Source organism: Ciona intestinalis, chromosome 2 (assembly GCF_000224145.3).
Source record: "Ciona intestinalis chromosome 2, KH, whole genome shotgun sequence".
Taxonomy (NCBI): Eukaryota; Metazoa; Chordata; class Ascidiacea; order Phlebobranchia; family Cionidae; genus Ciona; species Ciona intestinalis.
Genome location: NC_020167.2, coordinates 412,280 through 432,893, shown reverse-complemented (window position 1 = coordinate 432,893; position 20,614 = coordinate 412,280). Strand labels below are relative to the sequence as shown.

General features: G+C 35.8%; 5 protein-coding genes across 5 annotated transcripts in view; 1 reads left to right on the top strand and 4 right to left on the bottom strand.

The window, feature by feature from the left end:
* Positions 1-6: 6 nt before the first annotated feature.
* Positions 7-4,468, top strand: LOC101242805 (transmembrane and TPR repeat-containing protein 1-like). The gene is made up of 11 exons (XM_009859236.2): positions 7-138; positions 679-841; positions 906-1,029; positions 1,084-1,267; positions 1,587-1,672; positions 1,826-2,067; positions 2,399-2,534; positions 2,946-3,093; positions 3,152-3,295; positions 3,638-3,826; positions 4,050-4,468. The coding sequence occupies exons 1-11, from the start codon at positions 88-90 to the stop codon at positions 4,137-4,139; spliced, it is 1,557 nt and encodes a 518-aa protein (XP_009857538.1). The 5' UTR covers positions 7-87; the 3' UTR covers positions 4,140-4,468.
* A 1,360-nt stretch (positions 4,469-5,828) lies between these two features.
* zf(cchc)-24 (zinc finger (CCHC)-24) lies at positions 5,829-8,437 on the bottom strand. The gene is made up of 4 exons (XM_002121770.4): positions 7,791-8,437; positions 7,451-7,681; positions 6,669-6,791; positions 5,829-6,153 (listed from the first exon to the last, which is right to left on the bottom strand). The coding sequence occupies exons 1-4, from the start codon at positions 7,979-7,981 to the stop codon at positions 6,006-6,008; spliced, it is 693 nt and encodes a 230-aa protein (XP_002121806.1). The 5' UTR covers positions 7,982-8,437; the 3' UTR covers positions 5,829-6,005.
* On the bottom strand, positions 8,004-9,060 carry LOC100185360 (exosome complex component CSL4-like). Its single transcript, XM_002122006.5, has one exon. It carries the CDS (start codon positions 8,741-8,743, stop codon positions 8,114-8,116), a length of 630 nt encoding a protein of 209 aa, XP_002122042.1. The 5' UTR covers positions 8,744-9,060; the 3' UTR covers positions 8,004-8,113.
* Positions 9,061-9,652: 592 nt separating this feature from the next.
* Positions 9,653-17,483, bottom strand: LOC100175913 (dihydropyrimidinase). Its single transcript, XM_002120449.5, has 12 exons — positions 17,056-17,483; positions 16,210-16,329; positions 13,763-13,951; positions 13,380-13,559; positions 13,083-13,196; positions 12,223-12,455; positions 11,995-12,127; positions 11,561-11,712; positions 11,240-11,398; positions 10,778-10,866; positions 10,487-10,576; positions 9,653-10,003 (listed from the first exon to the last, which is right to left on the bottom strand). The coding sequence occupies exons 1-12, from the start codon at positions 17,164-17,166 to the stop codon at positions 9,915-9,917; spliced, it is 1,659 nt and encodes a 552-aa protein (XP_002120485.2). The 5' UTR covers positions 17,167-17,483; the 3' UTR covers positions 9,653-9,914.
* Positions 17,200-20,614, bottom strand: part of LOC101241960 (protein lin-9 homolog) — a 10,694-nt gene continuing 7,279 nt past the window's right edge. Inside the window, exon 2 of the mRNA XM_004225638.3 lies at positions 17,200-19,026. Within this exon, the coding sequence (XP_004225686.3) occupies positions 17,615-19,006 (1,392 nt within the window). The 5' untranslated portion in view covers positions 19,007-19,026 and the 3' untranslated portion in view covers positions 17,200-17,614. The remainder of the gene's footprint in view (positions 19,027-20,614) is intronic.

Sequence of the window (20,614 nt, the reverse complement as noted above, 5' to 3'; positions counted from 1 at the left end):
GATTGGTCGCATAACACAATACCTCTTGTGAGGTCATTTACTGATCGAAGAATATTTTGGCCTTTAATTTTACTCTTTTTCTTCACTATGCTTGTGCTCTGCATTGCAATTAAACTAAAGAAATCGAAGGATCATTATGTAAGTATATACAGCATGAAGTAGGTTGGGAGAAGGTGGGAAGCTTTTCATTCTAATTTCTCGTCTCATTTGGTAGTAAACATAGAACATTCAAAGAAATATAAAACCGATTTCTATGGACCGTTGTTAACTTTGTAAAAAAGGGGGTATTTGGATATTATATGCCGAAGGTGTCCCACCTTACTTCAACGTATTATAGTGGTGTGGGGGAAGATATAGGACACCTTTAGCACAAATTATCCAAACATCCTGACCATCTTTTAAACAAATAATAACGGTCTATTAGAGTCGTGAGGATACGGTTTTATATTTCTTTGAATGTTTTTTGTACACTACCAAATGGGACGAGAAATTAGAATAAAAAGGTGTCCTATCTCCCCCCACCCTATATAGCTTTTAAATAAATAAATAAATCTTTTGTACCCTCGCGTGACGAGAAAACTACAACCGTCATAACACGGGTGTTCTGTTTTATGCACCTCGCGAGAACATAAAATTACATCATAGTGTACTATGATTACATGCAATTAAACTGTTCAGGATTCAGACTTGCGACCTCTTGTGTTGGGAACATCTATGTTGGTGTTGCCGTTTATACCAGCGTCAAATTTGCTTTTTCCTGTTGGATTCGTCATTGCGGAACGTGTTCTTTATCTACCCAGTGCTGGTTTCATCGTTTTACTATGCCTGGCATGGATTAAAGGTAATGTTTAATACAGCAGTAAATAAATCCATGGTTTAAAACAACATTCTTTAAACTGTTGCAGTCGGAGTTAAACTTCCAAAATGGAAGAAATCTTTAAACCGTATGATGGCGCTGCTGATCATCTTTTATTTTATACGGACAATGATGAGAAACATGGATTGGATTTCTAGGAAGTCTTTATTTCTGTACGATAATATATTAAAACAGGATATGTTGACGTTATACATTCAACTTCTTAGTTCAGGTCTACAAACAAACCCAGCTAATCCCAAGATCCGGTATAATTGGGCTAACTATCTAAGAGACAGCAACCGGTCGGTAGATGCTGCTACTGAGTATGAAGAAGTACTTCAACTTTATCCTGGATACGTTGCGGCAATGAACAACCTCGCTACTATATTGGAGGAAACGCCAACTACTGCGGTACAGTATGTTTTCTGCAATAACTGTACAGTGTTTAGTGAGCCTGTTTCCATCCCAGCGGAGGATATAGGACGGTGCTACCATTGTGGGTATGTGTGTACTCGAACCAATTAGTCACTAATGGGTTGTTCAAATTATCAGTCATGCAGAAAAAAAACACCCACAAACCTACATACGTGGTAACTAACCCGTCGGCACGAGGTGTAGAAAACATAATAATCGTCTTATAACGACTGTCATTATCTGCTACGCGAAGATATATGTGCTACATGTATTTCATAAATAACACATGATAAGACCATGCATGGTTTCTGTACAGAGAAAGGCAGAAGAATTATACGTGAGAGTAATTCAAATGCGACCGTGGCATGAAAATGCGTACAACAATCTTGCCAACCTGCTTGTGTGAGTTTATAAAATATATTTTAAGATCCAATTCTGTTTTGCCGTTTTTGTCTTGTTTAATATTCATTTAGTTATGTTCTGTTAAGCCTTATTTTTCGTCAGAGTTAAGCAAAATTTTAATTAAGTATATCGTTAAAACAATGTTTACCACAGAAAACGTGGAAAATATGACGATGCAGTCAACGTACTTGTGCGTGGAGTTCGATCTTCCACCAATTACATGACACATGCACAAAACTTGGCACGCGTTCTTGTGTCACGAGGAAAAGTCGACAAAGCGGAACAAATATACAAACATATAGTTGACCATTTTTGTTTCAAGAAATCCAAACGAAATTGCAATGCCCAGGTCACTGGTTTATTACAAGATTATGGGAGTTTGCTGGCCAATAAAGGTAACGATGGATTGAGTGTATATGAATGAATGTAACCCACTATACCCTCGCGTGGCGGGCAGTGGTATTCATTATAAATAACTAAGCTGTTATGTATCATACACCTCGTGTCCAATTGCGAGTTACCACATGTTTAATTTTGTGGGTGATGTTTTGAATTCTTTCTATGTCTTAACGGGCATTCTAGAACAAAACAATAAGTGACATTATAATTGTCTGAGATTGTCGAGTGTCTTGCCAAAAGACACGTAGGCCGAATGGTCGCCCCGACGAGCCTCGATATAAATAATACACTGCATTACCTGCTTTTTATGTGAAATTTATCATAAAGGAGACCGGAGAGAATCATTGAAAATGTATAAACTTAGCTTTCAATCAAACTCAAGCAACTTGGAAAGTATGGCAAAGTTTGCTAACGCATTAGCTGAAGCAGGACGAGTGGAGCAAGCAACACAACTTATTACTTAGTGAGTTTCCCTGTAATAGAACTTTAAGTAAAGTGAAAGTACTGTGGGGAAAGATGGTTACCGTTAGCACATATATATAATGTTTCCCAATTAAGAGCCTTAACAATAATCATCCCCTTATTTTAGAATCCTTATATAGTTTTGTAAACTTTGGCTGTTTATAAACCAAATAGGATGATAAGAAGAATGAAAAAAAGTGCAATCTTATATACAAAGTGAATCTTATATACCTTAACCCATGGCCTACTCAATGTATTGAGTAGGCCATGCTTAACCCTAGATAATATATTACTAACGTAATACGCACAAGGTAGTACAGTTATATACGATATCGCTTGTGATATTCATACCAGAATTGGTTAAAGAAAATCAATTAATTAATAGAAATGTTTAAGAAAAATATTTAAACAGTGCCGTTGGAAAAAACAAAGAACATGTCGTTGATATGTGGAAAATTGCTGCAACATTTTGGAAAATGAACAAATTAAAAGAGAGCAAACGATTATACGAAGTGTCTGTGAAACTGCACCCGGAAAACCTGGAACTTATTGGACAATATGTAATATGACTTCAATATAAACGGAAGGCAACGATAATTCAATAACTTCTTTAAATAGGCCGCAGTTTTATTCGAAACTGGAGAACACGCTCCGGCAGTAAAACTGCTGAAAAACCTGACCGCAAGAGATTCCGAATGTCAAAGTGAAGGCGTGTGGAGAAACTTTGCTTCAATCCTGGGAAGGCTTGGAAAACACGATGAGGTGAACTAACTTACCTAACTATTAATATCTCATTGAAAAACTGCTATGTATTATAATATGGTAGGGTGGGGCAAGATGGGACACTTTTCATTCTATCTTCTTGTCGTATTTGGTAGTAAACAAAAAATTCAAAGAATTATAAAACCATACTCACGACTCCAATAGACCGTTGTTAATTGTTTACAACACGATCAAGATATTTAAATATTACTGACTGTATGATGTCCCATTTTCTCCCGCTCTACCATACCGCAATACAGTGAACCCGATTATAGAGTTAAGATATGAAAGTGTAGACAACTTTGAATAATTTTTTAAATAACAAGACCATTTACGCCGCAGGCTATAAAGTTATTACTCCGATGCTTGGAAGGTTTGGAATCAGTTACCAATAATTCTGTGAGTGAAATAAACGTAAGGAAAGGAAAAATAAAATGTCAACTTGGAAAACACAAACGTGACCTTTCCATCTTATTTTCTCGTCGCAATAAAATAGAAGAAGCAAACACCCTGTGGAACCAATCTCTACAGGTAACTTAGTTTGGTGGTTAGTTTGGTACAATGGGGTAAGACGGGACTCGAGGTAAGACGGGGCATTTTAAAATATTCCTTTACAAGTACACATTTCATGATAGACAAAAAGTTGTTACAGTAATATATGTTTTCCGTTCGTGGTTTGATCGACTAGCGATGCTTTTATAAAGTCGCAAGGATATCTGCTTGCAAATTTAAAATCAACTAAACTTTTGATTAGGATTTGGAAGAAGGTTCGAGTCTCAACCCTGGTGACAAAGATTGCCCAATTACTCTGAAACAAATGACAAACCAAAACACTTCAACATGATTGTATTATTACTATGTGGCTTAAACATGTAAATTGATAAAGCAAAAGCACTGCGGGGTAAGATGGGACACCGTTTGCATATGATATCTAAATATCTTGATCATGTTTTAAACAACGGTCTATAGGAGTCGTGGGAATGAGGTTTTAAAATTCGTTGAATTTTCTTAATAAAAGATGTCCCATCTCCCCCACCCTACTATGTATGTGTATTATTCGAAAAAGAGTGCAAGTCAGTAGGATATCTATGTAAGAAAGAATGATAATGTTATCGGGTTTTTAACATTTCTTTTAAAACCTTAATTTTACGACATAAACACTTGTCACATTTGGTCGTGCTTATAAATTATACGTACTTAAACCCATAAGCGGGAACACGGTGTATGAAGCAAAACAGTGGTGTTATAACGACTGTCGTTGCCCCGCCATATAGGAGATTAAATAACTTACAGTAATTCATTTATTTTACGAAACCAAAAAAATGAGATTCGCTAATCCCAATGTATCATATGACGCACGAACAGGATAACTATTGTGACGAAATGGGCAAACTATTTTGAGAAAAATTAAAATGGTTTGAACGTGCAGAACACTCGTGGCTACGATAGTTGATTTGTTGACAGCAAATTAAACCCTGTTTCCAGTCATGGTAGGATAATATGCACGATAGTTCGCCTACAAATAGTGAAAAGTCATAAACTATGTTATTCTGTATATTTCCACCTATGTTGCTGAGCAAAATAATGATGACCGTGGATATTTGTACAATAACGAAGGCAGAAGTTGTGGCTAGTAACCGCTTGTTTGTATCTCGTAGCGTCGCCAAGGTACCATTACTCATAGATGCCTGGGTTTTCCACAAAGGGTACAGAAGAAGTGCCGGGGTGCTTACAGTTGATATTGAAGTTAAAATTGTGCAAACTATAAAAGCCACCATCTGCTTTTCTTCGGAACTTTGTTTAGAAATACAATTTGTTTTGTTTACCGCGGCGTGCTTTGAACCGCCAGTGAAAAAGAAACCATGGTAAACACCGTTCCATACAACTACAACCAGAACTAGTTTGATGACAATTTGAAACCGATGGTTGATGAAAGTTGCCATAAGCGGTTGCTTGTAGAACAACTGAACGCGTAACCACATCGCAGTTAGTAAGCAAGTAGAAGAAAGTGCATGACTCCATACTGTAACATAGCTGTATATGGAACATAAAGCATCACTGGACAAGCCGGAGTAAAACATGAGCCATAACACGACGTGGCTAAAAGTAGATGCCGTAAATGTAAAGAAACCAGCACAGAACTTGCATACGAGAAGCACAATGCCCATGAATCTACTGCCCACTGCGGGAGCAGAACGACCAGGTTTGTTTCTTCTTTCTAATACTAAGCTGACCACCATATAGTAAACGCTTGTAAAAGCAAATAGACCTGAACAAATAACACAAACTATCCACTTAACGCCAAATAGTTCCATTGTACAGTCCTCGGAACCTTAGCCAGCAGCTGCTATAACCTAGCCATCAACTTTAAAATGCAGTAAAAAAACAGGACCTTTACGTTGACTTACCAAATACATTATTTATAGCTAAACATACTATTTTGAACTCCGAAAAGTGCCAAATCCCTAAAGATAACATCATGCCAACAGGTGATTGCAATTTCGTGCCCCATATCAACAGAGTTCAAAACAAATACAGTAAACTGGTTTATTAATTAACGATTCAATGAACATTACAGTTTTTATAAACAAGGTTCCAGAGCGAATTACTGTACAAAAGTACAAAACCACACAGAACATATCTACAAAACAGGGGTGTTATGAAGTAGTTTGCTACCGTAGACTGAACTTTTCATTCCAGTTAATTATACTCATGAGCGTGATCTGGACCTAGAGACACTTTTTTCACCATTTCTAATCTCGTCATCTCCAACACTATCCTTCCGACTCTTCTTTGGAGTTTTACTTCTTGATCTTCGATCGGCAGATAGAGATCGTGAGCGGGAATAACTCTTGGATCTACTCAAACACAAATCATTTTTGAAATTTATTTTAAAAACAAGTTACACTATGTAAGTCTAGACAGTTTTTGTTTGTTTGCAATTTTAAGAAATCTATGTTTCTTCCGTCATGTGCTTAGACATTATCAGGGATAGTAGTTAATATGCCTTGCAGCAACATCATATGCATTAATGCACATATATAAATATATATTGTATTTGTAGGTAAAAAAGAACGTAAATTGCTACATAGGCAAGGCAAATGAAGTTGACAAAATAAAGTTTCAGTTCATCCCAAATAAGACTCGGTGGGGTCTGCCTCAAAAGTCTTAACCAGGTTACAGAATTGAGGCTTGATGCAGTTACCATTAGGGGTAGAGCCTGTTCCCCCTAAGGTGGAGGTGTACGTGTTATGTGCAAGACGCTTAACAGCAATAGCTCTGAGACTGACCCAGTTGTGGCTTATGTCCAAATTCGTCAGCTATACATTAAACCAAACATCACACTCGATATAATTCTTAAAAAGAAACTTACCTTGACCTAGAATAACTACGTCTGCGTGACCTGCTTCGTGACCGAGAATAACTACGTGACCGTCTTCCTCTACGGCGTGGTGAGTGCGACCGGGACCTTGAATAAGACCGGCGTCGACGATCGCTGCAAATAGTATTCGTTATATGGTGAAATCTGTAACATGTGTAAGTATCGGACCCTGCTAATTGAGGTTTATTACATTATGGATAACCAGTGGGCATGTTGACATTGAGGTATTTTACTAGACGGGAAAGGGCTATTCGTGTTATCAGCATTTGTTTGCTGTTAATTTTGAAAATTATCTATAGGTAATTAAGTAGAATGGTGATCTGAAGCTCTCAGTTCATCGGAGAGAATCTCGTTCTCCAATCTTATCTCTTTGAAGTTCTCATTTCAATCTCAAATTCTACACCCTGAATGACACAGGGTGATCTCAATTATCAGTTTGACTTGCCATACTTAACTATTCCAATCAGGCATTTATCAGAAACAGTCATTCAGAAATAAAATCAAAGATCATGTTAAGTGACACAAACAACAATCTAAACAAAAGGGTTACCAAAACAAAAATATTTTTCTAAAAGAGAAGAAAAGTGACAATGCCAAAAAAGCCAAACTAATTCACCAGCGCAAATAAAGAGTTTAAGCAAAATAGCATTAAATATACAACATTGATTAATGATAAACCACATTCTTATTAAAATTTACAGACTGTTTATTACCCTTAGCGAGTCTAACACTGCATCTACTCCTTATACTTATGAAACAAACCAAAGACAAACCTGCGACCTCCCCCGCCACCACGTCTTCTATTATAGAGATCACAGTCATAAGCATAATGACCAGTCTCCCCACAGTTGTAACAGCGATCCGACGGATGAAATGCTCTTCGTGATCCTCCTCCCCCATCTCCCCCGCGTCCACCTCCAAACGATGGACGATCCCTGTCAGATCCTCGGTTCCTTGGCATTCCATGAGATCGCTCGACCCGAATTCGCCGACCGTGTAATTCTCTTTTAAAATAAGCAAGTCATTAAATTTTTGTTATAAAGGTTTTATAAAAGCTAAGAAAGTATAATTAACAAAATAGTTCTTTGCTAGTTAAAGCACATTTGAACATACTTTCCATCTAATCCTTTTATTGCATCATCAGCATCTCTTGGATCCTCAAATTCAACGTAAGCAAACCCGGGTGGACTTTTCGCAACCCACACATTTATAAGCCTGCCATAATATTCAAACTCATACTCAAGATCTCCTCTAGTGGTCGAAGATGACAGATTTCCGACATAAATTTTTGTATCTCTCGCCATTTTACAGTAAAAATCTAAAAACCTTGAAAAATTGTTGCATGTTATTTATACACAAACTTTATACGTAGCCTACTGACACCCAGCATAGGCTATTTTTTAACAAATACAACGGACATTCAAAAATATTGGTTATCAAGAAACAGTAGACTCATTAGTCAATGCACTTTTAGAATTTTCTGGAAAAGATATGTGTTTAGATTGTGGTCTCGCAACTTTACGAAATTGCTTAAGCAGTGTTATCGGGCACTGCATTTGATCGTGTGCAAGTGGAATCATTGCTGTTCCGTTCTCACTCAATGCAACTACCACCCCAAGTTCATTTTCAGCAGTGCTTAAAAGATAACACAAAGCATCACCAAGTGATAAAACTCTTGCTACCACAATATCTCCAGGACGAAATGATTTATAAATTTCAACTTTGTCTCTGTTTGTTGCACGCACATCTTCTTTTCGAATAATTCCACGAAAGGCAGCAGTATGATTACTTCCTTGAACTGAAATGATTTTGCATTTGGCAAACGCTGAAGTGAGTTGTGTCATCTTACAAATCACTATTCCTCCAATCTGAGGTATATGTTGCTTGGTATGAATTGATTGCACATGGATTAATGGTAGATTACCAGACTTATCAGATTCTTTTTTAATACTTCCAGCAATGGAAGCAAATACAAATCCATGTCGTACATAAGTTCCTTTTCCAGGTTGATATTGTTCTGAGCTACCAAGTCTTTCACCAGGAATACAAATCGAATTCTCCTCCATTATCAAATAACACCTAACTCATCACACAAAAAAGAAACCGACAATGAACAATCTAAACGTAAAGAATTGTGTTTAATTCACAGATATATATTAATTTATCTTTTCGGATACAATAACAAAGAACAAATTAATTAATACAACGAAGAGAAGGAAAATAGCAGCAAAACATAAGGAAAAACGGTGCGAGCGAAAAATATTTCCGCTAAACGCTACGTATGCCCTAATCTGACTGAGGATGCTTCACTAGTATTAATTAACATACTGTTACTTGAACGAAATTAGCTTGTAATGGATCTGAAAGCGAAAAAATCGTTGAGAACGAGGTGGCGTAAAAACGCGGTTTTTTTATCAACTAAAATAGAAACCGTATATTCAAACTAATGTATATAGTACTTGATTGGGGAGTTGAGGAACAACATACTGACATTGTGTTGTGATAGTACTTTCCCAGGGAGAGGACTTTAGTCACCGTATGTTCATTATCATAATAAGTATTGGTATCGTGTATCATTTATCACGAATCTTATTCATCCATGCAGTTATAAAAGGCGCCACGTATTTATCACAAAGCTATAGAATAGACTGAATCACTCTTGATTTATCATCGACGGAAATAAGCGCCGTTATGTGACATTATGGATAATTAACATTTGTTAGGTGGAAGTAAATTTTTACAATGTATGACTGACAATTCAGACGAGGATCCGGTGTTCAGGGTAATTTTTTAGAATCTGTTGTTATTAAAAAACTTTAGTGGTACCTTAGATCGCATTTAAACATGTAAATACAAATTTTGCACTTCATTGGTGTGCCCACAGCCTACTAGAGATACGGCCTCTAGTGGGCCGTGGTGTGCCCCTTTAGGCTTAAAAGGTTAATGAAACATATTAAAATTATCCTAACATTGGTCAACGTAATATGAACAGTTTTTATTACCAATCCCTTGAATACGATGTGATTAAACATATACAATATAACATAATGATGATGCAATAAAAATTACATTGCACAAAATACAATAAACATTGCACACATTTTGATTCATGTTGAAAAAAACCTTATTGATGAATGATTGGGTTTTAACTGTATGGCCCTACTACATGATTACACTAATAGATATTTAAGGCACCTAACTATGTCTATACTACACAACCATAATTGCCAATTCCTTTTAGAATATAATTTGTGACCGGCCTCCAGGTGGAGCCAACACCTTGGTTGATGTTGTTGGGGATATGGGGGAAGTATTGACATGTTGACCTGTAGAAATGTGGTTAAGTAATTCACAAGCCTTTTTATTTTATGTAACATTGGGGGTAGGACAAATAGGAGTGTTATGCTAATATCCCACATTTCTTAGGGTTTTCAACAATTAACAGTCTTTAAGAGTTCTGCGGATACGGTAATATAATTTTTTAAATATTGTTCACTACCAAATGGGGAGTAGAATATAGAATGAAAATATGGCTCATCTTACACTAACCTACTATAAATAGTGGATGAAATTATAGATAACAAGCAATGTAGACTGGACAACACAAGTGTTCTGTATCATACACCTTGTGCCTAGTTACGAATTACTCCAAAAAATAACTTCTTTATTCTCGCAAGGTGGGGCAACGACAGTTATACCACAAGTGTTCTGTTTCATACACCGCCCGGTTACCACAAGTGTACTGTTTGTGAGACTTTTTAGCTAGGCTCTTATGTTATATAGATACTACAGATAGGGGTAAATATTACCTGCTGTATTGATGGAAGTTGTGTGGTGCATATTACGCACTGAAGGCGACTGAGATTCGGAACCATTCTTATTAATTTGATAAACTGGTCCTAAATTTAAAGAATGTTTAACTTTAAATTTACTACTATTCAGTTTTAAGAATTAAATATTTTGTACATTAGGAAAATGAAGTGTGAGTATTGAGTAATAAACAATGTCACAACCACAAGAATGATTTAAACACAACAATGCTATCACCTATCATGATATACTTTCAAGTTACATAATACCAAAACACATGTGATACTTGCCATCATATGGCTCCCTTTCCACCTTGGATGGATTATAATCTTCCATTCTCTTGTTTATCCGATTGTAAACATATTTGCAGAATGGAGAACTACAACAAATGTATAAACATATTCATCACTTTACTGCCATGCTTTCTTTTGGAACAAAAGTTAAAATTTGTATTTGGTGAACATAGTCCTAACTGAGGTAAATCTAACATTCTTTTTTATCCAGTAAAACTTGTCCCAGTTGGAAGTAGGAGTGTTATTTATATTTCACCCCATAACTTTACTGGTGCTTTTCACTTGAATGAATAAATGTAATTAACTTTATTCCATATTATGGGTATTCTTTTTTAATATGGGTGTTCTTTTTTATACACCTCGTGCCAGCCTAGGAGTTACCATGTATATTACTTTGTGGGTGATTATTTAAGTGGGACACTATCTTCAACAATCGGATTTAAACAATGAAAAATTTACCGTGGAATAAACTTTCCATCTCCAGCAGACACTGTGAATTTTCCATCTTCATAAACAACCTTTCCTCGACTTATTGTGCACACATTGACACCATGGCAAACCATGCCTTCAAAGATGTTGAAATCAACTGCTTGGTGGTGAGTTTTCGCAGAGATAGTTCTGTACAAACACAAAATGCTGTTTTCATTGGAACTCAACATTCAACAAAAAAAAAAACGGATCTTCCATTTTGGGAAAGTTAAAATGAGACAGAGAGTTGTTAATACTCCTGGTTTGGCACCAAAATTCAAACAACATTTTAAACACAAGGTGTATTCAAACCTTGTAGCTTCTGCATCCCATATTATGATATCAGCATCGGAACCGGGTGCTATGACTCCTTTCCGAGGATACAGGTTGAAAACTTTGGCAGCATTTGTGCTCGTTACAGCAACGAAACGATTTTCATCCATCTTACCGGAAGCCACTCCTTTCTTTAAAGGTATTTTTTTTAAATTTAGTATCCGTAAAACTAAATATGTTCAATATACTCAATTTGGTTTATTCAACTACATCACTTTAATGCATTCAGCTAAATAACATATAAAACCCATATTTAAAACTATTGTTAAGTAATTTAGTAAAGTTATTCTGACAAGTTTGTTTTGTTATTAACATTTCACTAATATATTCAGTTGACCATTAAGAAAACATTTTCTGAACCATGAAAAATGTGTTGACTTTTGTAACAAAATGATGCTTTTCATGTTCCTTACCTCCCAAATAACTGACATTCTATCCTCAACACCATTCACACCATTTGGTATTTTAGCAAAGTTATCTTTACCAAGAGCTTTTTGTGATGCATTAAATGTACAATTATCAGTTCCTGTGCATTCCATATCACCACTAAAGAGGAAAATAATTCATTTTAAAATAAAAATTCAAAAAAGAATAACCAAGTGTGCATGTGGTAAATTAAAAAAAAACAGATAGACACCAACTTAGCAAGAAGATCCATCAGATATGCTGGTGTTGTTATATCGGGCCTTAATGGTGGACCCATCACATGAGCAGCAGCATGACGCCAACATTTGTGCCAATAATTTGTCCCATCTGTTCCAAGACTTGCCGCAATTGGTTCACCAAACACTACGTTCCCACGTTTTCGTGCTTCAACGATCACATTTGCCGATGATTTGCTCATAACATGAACAATGTACATCGGACAATTCAACTGATAAATAATTTTGAATACCATAAATTCGATTAATTCATTGAGAGATCCAATTCTTTATTACTATAGAACAGCAATGTTATAACAACAGTGCTTACCCACAGTTGTAGTTTTAATCAGAGTTGTTTTGATTGCATGAAATATTGACATAGGACATTCACACTACTCATGTTTGCATGTGTTTTAAGAGATAACTCAAGTCACTCACCGCAAATAATTCTTTAATAAAAGTACACAAATAAAGTAACAAGAGAGCTAAACTCTAATGAATAGGCAACTTTTGTATAAAATGATTGATAAAAAATAAGGTTGAGTAACATTGTATAGATGGTGTTGGATTGCAGACCTAAATCGTGAAAATTGTCACCTTTATAATATTCTTTTATTATCCCGCCCCACCATAATTTAAATTTTTGGAGTTTTTTAAAGTTTTAACAAAATCTGGAACGAGAGATTGTTGTAACAATACAGTTAAATTCATTGTTATCAATCATAATGAGCCTCATTGATGAACACAGCCAGGTAAAAATTTACTTTAGGCTTAGAATAGAAGTGTTAAAAGTTAAAACATGATATCACTCCTGTTTCAAAATTCAGACACCCCCATAACTGGAGTTGTGAACCAACCTGATTAGCGATCATTATCGCCCTTCCCGTCGCTTCAGCTTCCACCTCTTCAGGACGACACATCGCATGTCCTTCAGGTCCAGTGATTCCAAGCTCCAACATCCTCTTTTGCTCCTGGAAGAATAAGATAACCAAAAGATAAATCATAAAAGTTTGTTTAAGTATCACAACATAACTTTAAGAACCATAGGCGACAAACTTTTAAAATTTTAAAAGCAACTCCAAGCTTGGTGCCTGTGACAGTAAGTGCACTGTGTAACTTTTAATAAATAATCTACACTAAAACAGACATCTCACATTATCAATAACATGACCATTCTCAGCATGCATCATTGCAAGCGCTCCAATTTCTCGACAGTTCTTATAAACTTCGTAAAGATCGGTATCATCGAGCATAAAAACATCCTTGTATGCCATGAACATTTTAAATGAATTGATTCCTCTGTTCTTAGCGATTTCAGCCATTTCTAATTTTACCTAAAAAATAAATTACCAATGATACATTTACATGTGGAAAATACTTTCATAATCATAAAAGTGATCTGTTGATGTTGAATGCGTGCACTGCTTATAATATCATACAAATACAAGAATGGAATTAAACTTTTATATCTGCATTAGAATTATAAATAATAACAAACTGCCGGGATAAATGTAATTAAATCTCAGCAATAAATTACCTGTGGGCTCCACCATGTGACAGCCATATGTAGAGAATAGTCGCAGCAAACCTTAGCATCTGCCCAACCCCTCCACTTATCATAAGCTTCAAGCAGTGACACGCCTTTCTGATCAAGCACGAAATCCAAGATCATCGTCGTACCACCGGCAATTGCAGCTTTTGTACCAATATAGAAATCATCTACTGCCTAATAATCGTATTAAACAAATCTTTGTAAATGGTTAATAAAGATTACAGTACCTTATTTTTAAACCAGTTGTTGCTGCCAGGCATATTATTAGTTTAAAAGAGATCTTCTAGCAAGTTTGTTTTAAAAAAGTATTTGTTAAAAAAAAAGATCACTTTCAGACTTTTCATTACAGCAGGGGTTCCCAAACTTATTTTATCGCGGGCCAACATGTGAAATCATGATTATGCGTCAGGCAAGGTTTTCCCTGCTATATTGGTGACGCGACGTGTATTGGTCAAACTTTGGTTATAACGAATACTGTTAGTTAGGTCAGGAAGTTCGACACATATGCTGGTAATAAACATGGCTTCTAGAACAGATTAAACTACCTACTTGCGGAGTAAAAGACAATATTTCACAGTTTTTTGTTGAATCATGTCGCGATATAACCCATATACCAGAGTAACAAGCGTATAAGGTTGGCTGATGCTGTGACAGCCTATTTTTGTGACGTAACAAAGACAATGTAAATTATTACAGAAATCAATAAAACATTTTTAGACGATTTTTTAAAGTAATATGTTTATTTGTGAACGTATGCAATCGGTAATTTTGAGGTCCTCTGAGGGCCATTTATTTTGCTCCTGCGGGCCGCAGATGGCCCGCGGGCCGCGGTTTGGGAACCCTGCATTACAGTAAGTTCTCCATCACAAATGCTGAATGGATAAAAAAAATATTTTTTGTTTTTTATGTGGTAAATGCCAAATGGTTAGCGGGCACAAGGTATTGACTACCGTTGCTCCACCAAGCGAACTAAGTGACATTCATTGGTTTATAATAACCTTTAAAGTTTCAACCATTCAATATTTTTCGCATTAAATCTGATATAGTAGGGTGGGGGAAGATGGGACACTTTGTCAGACATGACTTTTTTTAAATTTTCTTTTTACGGACCCTTATTTAATGATAATCAGAAAATAAGGTTACAGAATTATTCGACAGTGTTATCACGACCTTATAAAACGCCTGTCAAAGCTGATTACTGTTTTTAAATATTTAAAAAAGTATGTAAAATAGAAACAGTATACTTTAAACAGGTGAAAAAATGCGAAATAGTAAGGTGCTATTTTTTAATGCTCGCTAAATCATAGTAAAGCCGATGAACTTTTTTAGTTTGCGTGTGCGAACGATTAAACTAGTTTCATAGCTTTATAAAAACAACCTTGAATATTTCGTACAGTTTGATTTTGTCTCATAAAACTAGTTTTAGTTTCGTAAAAAAACACTGAGATATAAGCATGAAGAAAATCGACACTCGACAGGGGTCAATATGACTTTAATTTGAGATAAAAACAACAAAAAAATGACGGTTTAAAGTTATATATATGAAGTTTACATGGCAAAAAAACTAGCACAGCTTGTTAAATTCGGTAGGTTAACTACAAGTTGCAGAATACTGCAAATGTAAATATATTTCAATTTAGAGTCCCATCTTCCCCCACATTGTAGTTTTGTATGTTTTCATTGCCAAACTTTGAAAGATTTGCTTATAATTTAGTAATTTAGACCTCCGGGGTTATCCAACTATAAGATACTAATATGATAAAAAGATAATATTTAGAAAATATATTCGAAATTTGGTCATTTGCACTTGGTGATAATTTATGAGAAGTGGCTTGTGCCAAAAACAGAGAAGTAATACCCAATTTGTAGTAAAAATAAAAACTTTATCGATAGTTATAATCAATTTTCTTGTATTATAAGTTCATATACATTTGTCATTTGTAGGATACAATATTTATCAATTGATGTTGAAACATTACCCATTGTCGATCAAACAATACCAATTGTTATTCAATAATATAATGTATAGGTAACATGTAAAAACTATAGTAGTAGGGGCGTAGGGCAAGAAAAAGAATGTTTAGGCTTAATTTTCAAAGCGTACAGTATTATTTCCTGTTATTTGGGTATATTCCTATTTATAAATACACTTATTAATCAAAATTAACAATGATTTCAAACTGTCCCATCTTATCCTGTGTGTTTTCGAATTTGAAAATTTTTACCTGTTGTGCGCATCGCTAAATAACTTCTGGTGTGTTTTAATATATTTTATTTAATTGTTGTCAATTAATAAAGGAATAATAGTACTAATTCGTGGTATTACCCAAAAACCGCATCTTTATTGATTGCGGAAATATTTGGCAATATGACTGTGCTTAAGTATCCTATCTTCCCCCATTGTACTATATGATAATAAGGGACAAACTTACAAATGTTCCCATAAATGGTAGTTGCATATGAGTATGAGTATCTATACCACCGGGCATCACCAACTTTCCCACAGCATCTACAACACGAGTCCCACCAGGAACTTCAAGGTTCTTTCCAACCTAATCACAGTAATTTATTACCTAGGTTTATTAAATCAAATATATACCATGTTCATGTAAGTCGTAATATCATTATACACACTCATTCTACTTTCATCCAGCATATCATTAATCATTATAATCTTCTTAATTAGAGTTTTAAATTTTTTTTAATTTAGGGTAACAATACCAATTATTATTAGAGTTACACTTAGATTTGTAAAACTGAGGAAATTCTTATTGAGCAAAAGCAATATAATTGACCCTGGTTGTTTGTATAGATCCCCCCTAACATAACATTAAAAGCTGTATTACATATGAAACCAAACCGATACCATGACGTTACTTACATCTATGGACAATGGTATATGTTGACTGTTGGTAAAATTTATTTGACTCCATGGTGGGCAAATTGGACAAGGTTATTGTTAGTTGTCAATAATTATTGAGTGGCCCTGTCAAGTGCCATACTTAAAGACACTATGTGCCCACAGTGGTATAAGAATTAAACCGGTATATTCTGGTTACAATTTAAAAACAGAATGCTGTACACAGTGGCACGGCAGCGGTCAGTCAGACAGAAAAATACAAGCACCCACAAAGTTACGTAACTTGTCAGCAGGCATGAGGTGTATAAAAAAAACACCCATGTTTTAACGACTGTCATGTTTCCGCTACATAAAGATAAAGTAGTTACATTCTGATTCATAGTATTCTACCCTAAACAAACTTATATTGAAAAAATACCTTTAATACAATTCCATTCTCTACAAAGACATCAGCATCCACAGAACAATCAGCATTCACCACCCGACCACCTTTGATTAAAAGTCTTCCATGTGAAGCACCAACAGACATAATGTAAATAATAAACTCAAAAACGATTACACCTGTATTTAAATTTAGGATTTTCAAATTTGTCTATTATACATTGGTAATTGTAATTGGGTTTCAATTATTAAGAGCAGGTTCACAGTAGAACAGGTTAGACTCAAACCACAAATAAAAAATATAAGCCATTCTAATGTACAATATATTCTTTCATCTGCTAGTAATATATGTTAAACTGTGAATGAGAACACAATATGCAAAAGCGATAAAGCAGGATCCCCAATATTGGGGTACATCAAAAAATGACTCATTAGTCTTAGTGTAACTGCAGATTTGTTACATTACTTTTCACAACAAACTGATAATGTTTAACTTTATTTTTCGACAAATCAGAGATGAAACACCAGCTATATTAATTCATTTTTTCCTATAACTAACAAAGTAAGAAAAACATCGCAATCAAGAGTTTTATGTATTAACTAAAACTTGGTGTCCCAAGCTCACTTTGGTCCATTCCACTTTTGACATGCACAATATGAATTTCAACATTGTTACGAAAACTGTCCAAATTTTCAGATGAAATCTTTAACTTTATTTCTTTCAAAGCATCAATAAGCGACTTGTATTCAATCGAGTTTCCAATGTTTTCCTTAAAGTATTTTACTTGCATCATTAAGGCAGTAAGATGCGTGATAAGGTCTGTCATAGCATGGTTTTTAATCGCTCGTTTTGAACCAGCAGCAACATCATCACCAACATTCTTTGTACGCACCATTTCTTCAGCTCTGGTCAAGCACAATTGGCGAATCTGAGCAACCTGATCATTCGGTGAGCTTTGTTCTGGATACAGTTCACTGCAAAACTTTTGCACACTCACCAAAAGTTCATTTAAATCTTTGTTAATTCTTTCCAAGTCAAGAACAATTGTTGCATACTTTCTTTGAAATTCTAGCGATAGTGCTTCCCCATAAGAATTCGCTTTTTCTGCTTGAGAATTCATTTCACCAAGCTTATGAATTTTATCTCGTTTGATTGTAAGGATTTTTGAAAGTCGGGCAATACTCTTTAGAAGCTGCACAGGAAATCCTCCTATAGTTCCACCATTTTCATTTAAAGACCCAAGTAACTTGCTTCTCAATGGAGAACGACCTAAAATAGGATCATGTTCACTGGAAGGGCTTTGTAGAGTGCTATCTGGATCAAGATGCATCATCGAGAACTTAGACGATGATCTTGGTATATGCCGTTTGTTTTCCATCAAAGAGAGCAAATTGATTGTTTCTTGCGGTTCAGAGCTAGATACATCAATATCCCGCACAGTTCGTATTCCAATATTCTGACGATCAAAGATGACTCTATAGGAAGAATTTAAAATATCAACAGCATCAATTTGGCCGGTGAACAAACCATCGTGGCTTCCATGGAGGTGCCCGGTAACATTGGTACCGACCACCAGTGGCATTGGAACCTCACGGGGCAAATCACACCATGCGTCCGTGTTTTCCCTTCCAATTTTACTTTGCTGCAGTTGCCGTATTCTATCTCTTTTGTTGTTTAATGCAGCTCGCTCTTCTTCAAAGAAAGCCGCCGAACATCTTCTTGGTTTCCCCATCAATCTTCTTATTTTGCACCAATGAGCTCTTGTTAAATTTCTTGTTTTAAGTCCCGGAAATGACTCTTTCAAGCACATGCAAAAATCATTATCTCCTTTTAGAAGAGCAGTGTCCAAATGAGAATAAAACCACTCAAATATACACATCTTGTGGGCTTTGGGAAGTTTGAGTAAATTTCGCAACCGTGCCCCCACAACTCTGGCTGCTGCTTTGTCATTGTAAACGGTTTGTGAACCAGACACTCTTATATCCATACTGCTGTGTATTATACTCCCTGCATGTAAACATGTATAATATACAAATAAATGGAATTACTATATGTATATGGTGCTAGTGAAAAATCCCCCCCTCACGTTATTTGCTAACCACTAATCCCGCACTAATGAATAATCAAGCATCCTCTGGTACATGAATAGGCTGGTCTGGTGGAAAATGTTAGGGGTTGGACAAGGTGTTAATGGTTAGGGGTTTGTGGTTATAGGGGTTGGGGTACTGATGGGGAATCCTCCGTGACGTTATGACACATGAATACAGATTAGGCAATACGCCCCAACGTCTGGTCTCTGGAGTACTTTATGTTATATTAGTATAACATTCTTTATTTGCACCTAAAACGATACATGACCTATAATATGAATACCAGTGAAATAAAGCAATCTTACTTTACTACAAGAACGCCATTCGTTGCACCCGTTTACTACTTAATAGTGCAAAACTGCCAAGCACAATCAATAAACGAAAAAAGCAAAATCCCGGGCTTTTATAAGAATAGTGTTTCCCGCTATCGCCACGAATCAGCCAGTGTTCCCGTTGGTGTTTTAAGAATGCCCTGATTCGGCCAGCCGTTTTACACCATTAATTACAAATTACAAACCCATGCACTGAAAACACAATCTAGCCAGAAGCTCTTTATAAATTGTTTCACGTTTGAAAATGCTAACAAGTTGTCTGAGCTCTAATGAATAGGCACGGTTATCGGCGCAAACACGGTGATGTAGGCATAGAGTGGCACAGATCAGAGTCCGTATAAAACTCTGGCACAGATGAGAGAGGCTACTCGAGATACTCGTTAAAGTCGGAACGTTATTATATTATATTTGAGTTGTCCCAGAAAGGGTAAGGTAGTATTTTACAACTTGTAGTTAACCCACCGAAATTAACCGGTGCTAGTTTCTTTGTCACGTAAACTTGATATAAATATATTTTTAAAGCAGTATATTTATGCTGATTTCATCTGTAATTTAAAACATATATTTGTTACTTATTTATTCGGTTCGTATAAAATCAGGTACACACATAGTATAGCAGCAAATACGTCCGGCCAGTACAATCACAATCAAGAGAGTCCCACCGTTTAATCTGGATAACCGGCAGCCGACACGTGGTGTTACGTGGCTATCACCACGTGATCGCTTGCCAAGAATGCGGCAAGAGACGCCGTACTTAATTAGGCGCGGGCAATCACCCGCGGGCTCAACAATGATTACTCCGATTGTTACACTCTCCCCCTCCCACGAAAAAAAAGAAAACATAAAAGACAATACAGCAATGCAAAATACAACTACAGAATCGCGGTAACGAAGTGTGACGAAATGATATCAGCGGGTTCACGTACAAAGATAGTACTATTACTAGTTTAGCAAAGAAAAAAATGAGGTTTGCAAATTCACACAGGTGTAAAATAAATACAAAACAGAACAATTGAAAAAGTGGGGTGAAGTATGTACAATTACACACAATTTCACAAGTACTATGCCATTTTGGGAGACAAAGCCAATAATTTAAACCGTGGCATTATTCATTATTCGTTTTCATATACATAACAAATGTGACAAAAAACAAACGTGAAATAAATGAATCTC

What these genes read in the sequence shown, in the direction of transcription:
- LOC101242805 (XM_009859236.2), top strand. Translation starts at nt 88, where the DNA reads ATGCTTGTGCTCTGCATTGCAATTAAACTAAAGAAATCGAAGGATCAT. An exon ending in AGGAAACGCCAACTACTGCG is followed by an intron (nt 1,268 to 1,586) that starts GTACAGTATGTT and finishes GTTTCTGTACAG; the next exon opens with AGAAAGGCAGAAGAATTATA. An exon ending in GAGTTTGCTGGCCAATAAAG is followed by an intron (nt 2,068 to 2,398) that starts GTAACGATGGAT and finishes TTTATCATAAAG; the next exon opens with GAGACCGGAGAGAATCATTG.
- LOC100185360 (XM_002122006.5), bottom strand. Translation starts at nt 8,743, where the DNA reads ATGGAGGAGAATTCGATTTGTATTCCTGGTGAAAGACTTGGTAGCTCA.
- LOC100175913 (XM_002120449.5), bottom strand. Translation starts at nt 17,166, where the DNA reads ATGTCTGTTGGTGCTTCACATGGAAGACTTTTAATCAAAGGTGGTCGG. An exon ending in ATGGTCATGTTATTGATAAT is followed by an intron (nt 13,197 to 13,379) that starts GTGAGATGTCTG and finishes TTATTCTTCCAG; the next exon opens with GAGCAAAAGAGGATGTTGGA. An exon ending in GGAAAGGGAGCCATATGATG is followed by an intron (nt 10,577 to 10,777) that starts GCAAGTATCACA and finishes CTTTAAATTTAG; the next exon opens with GACCAGTTTATCAAATTAAT.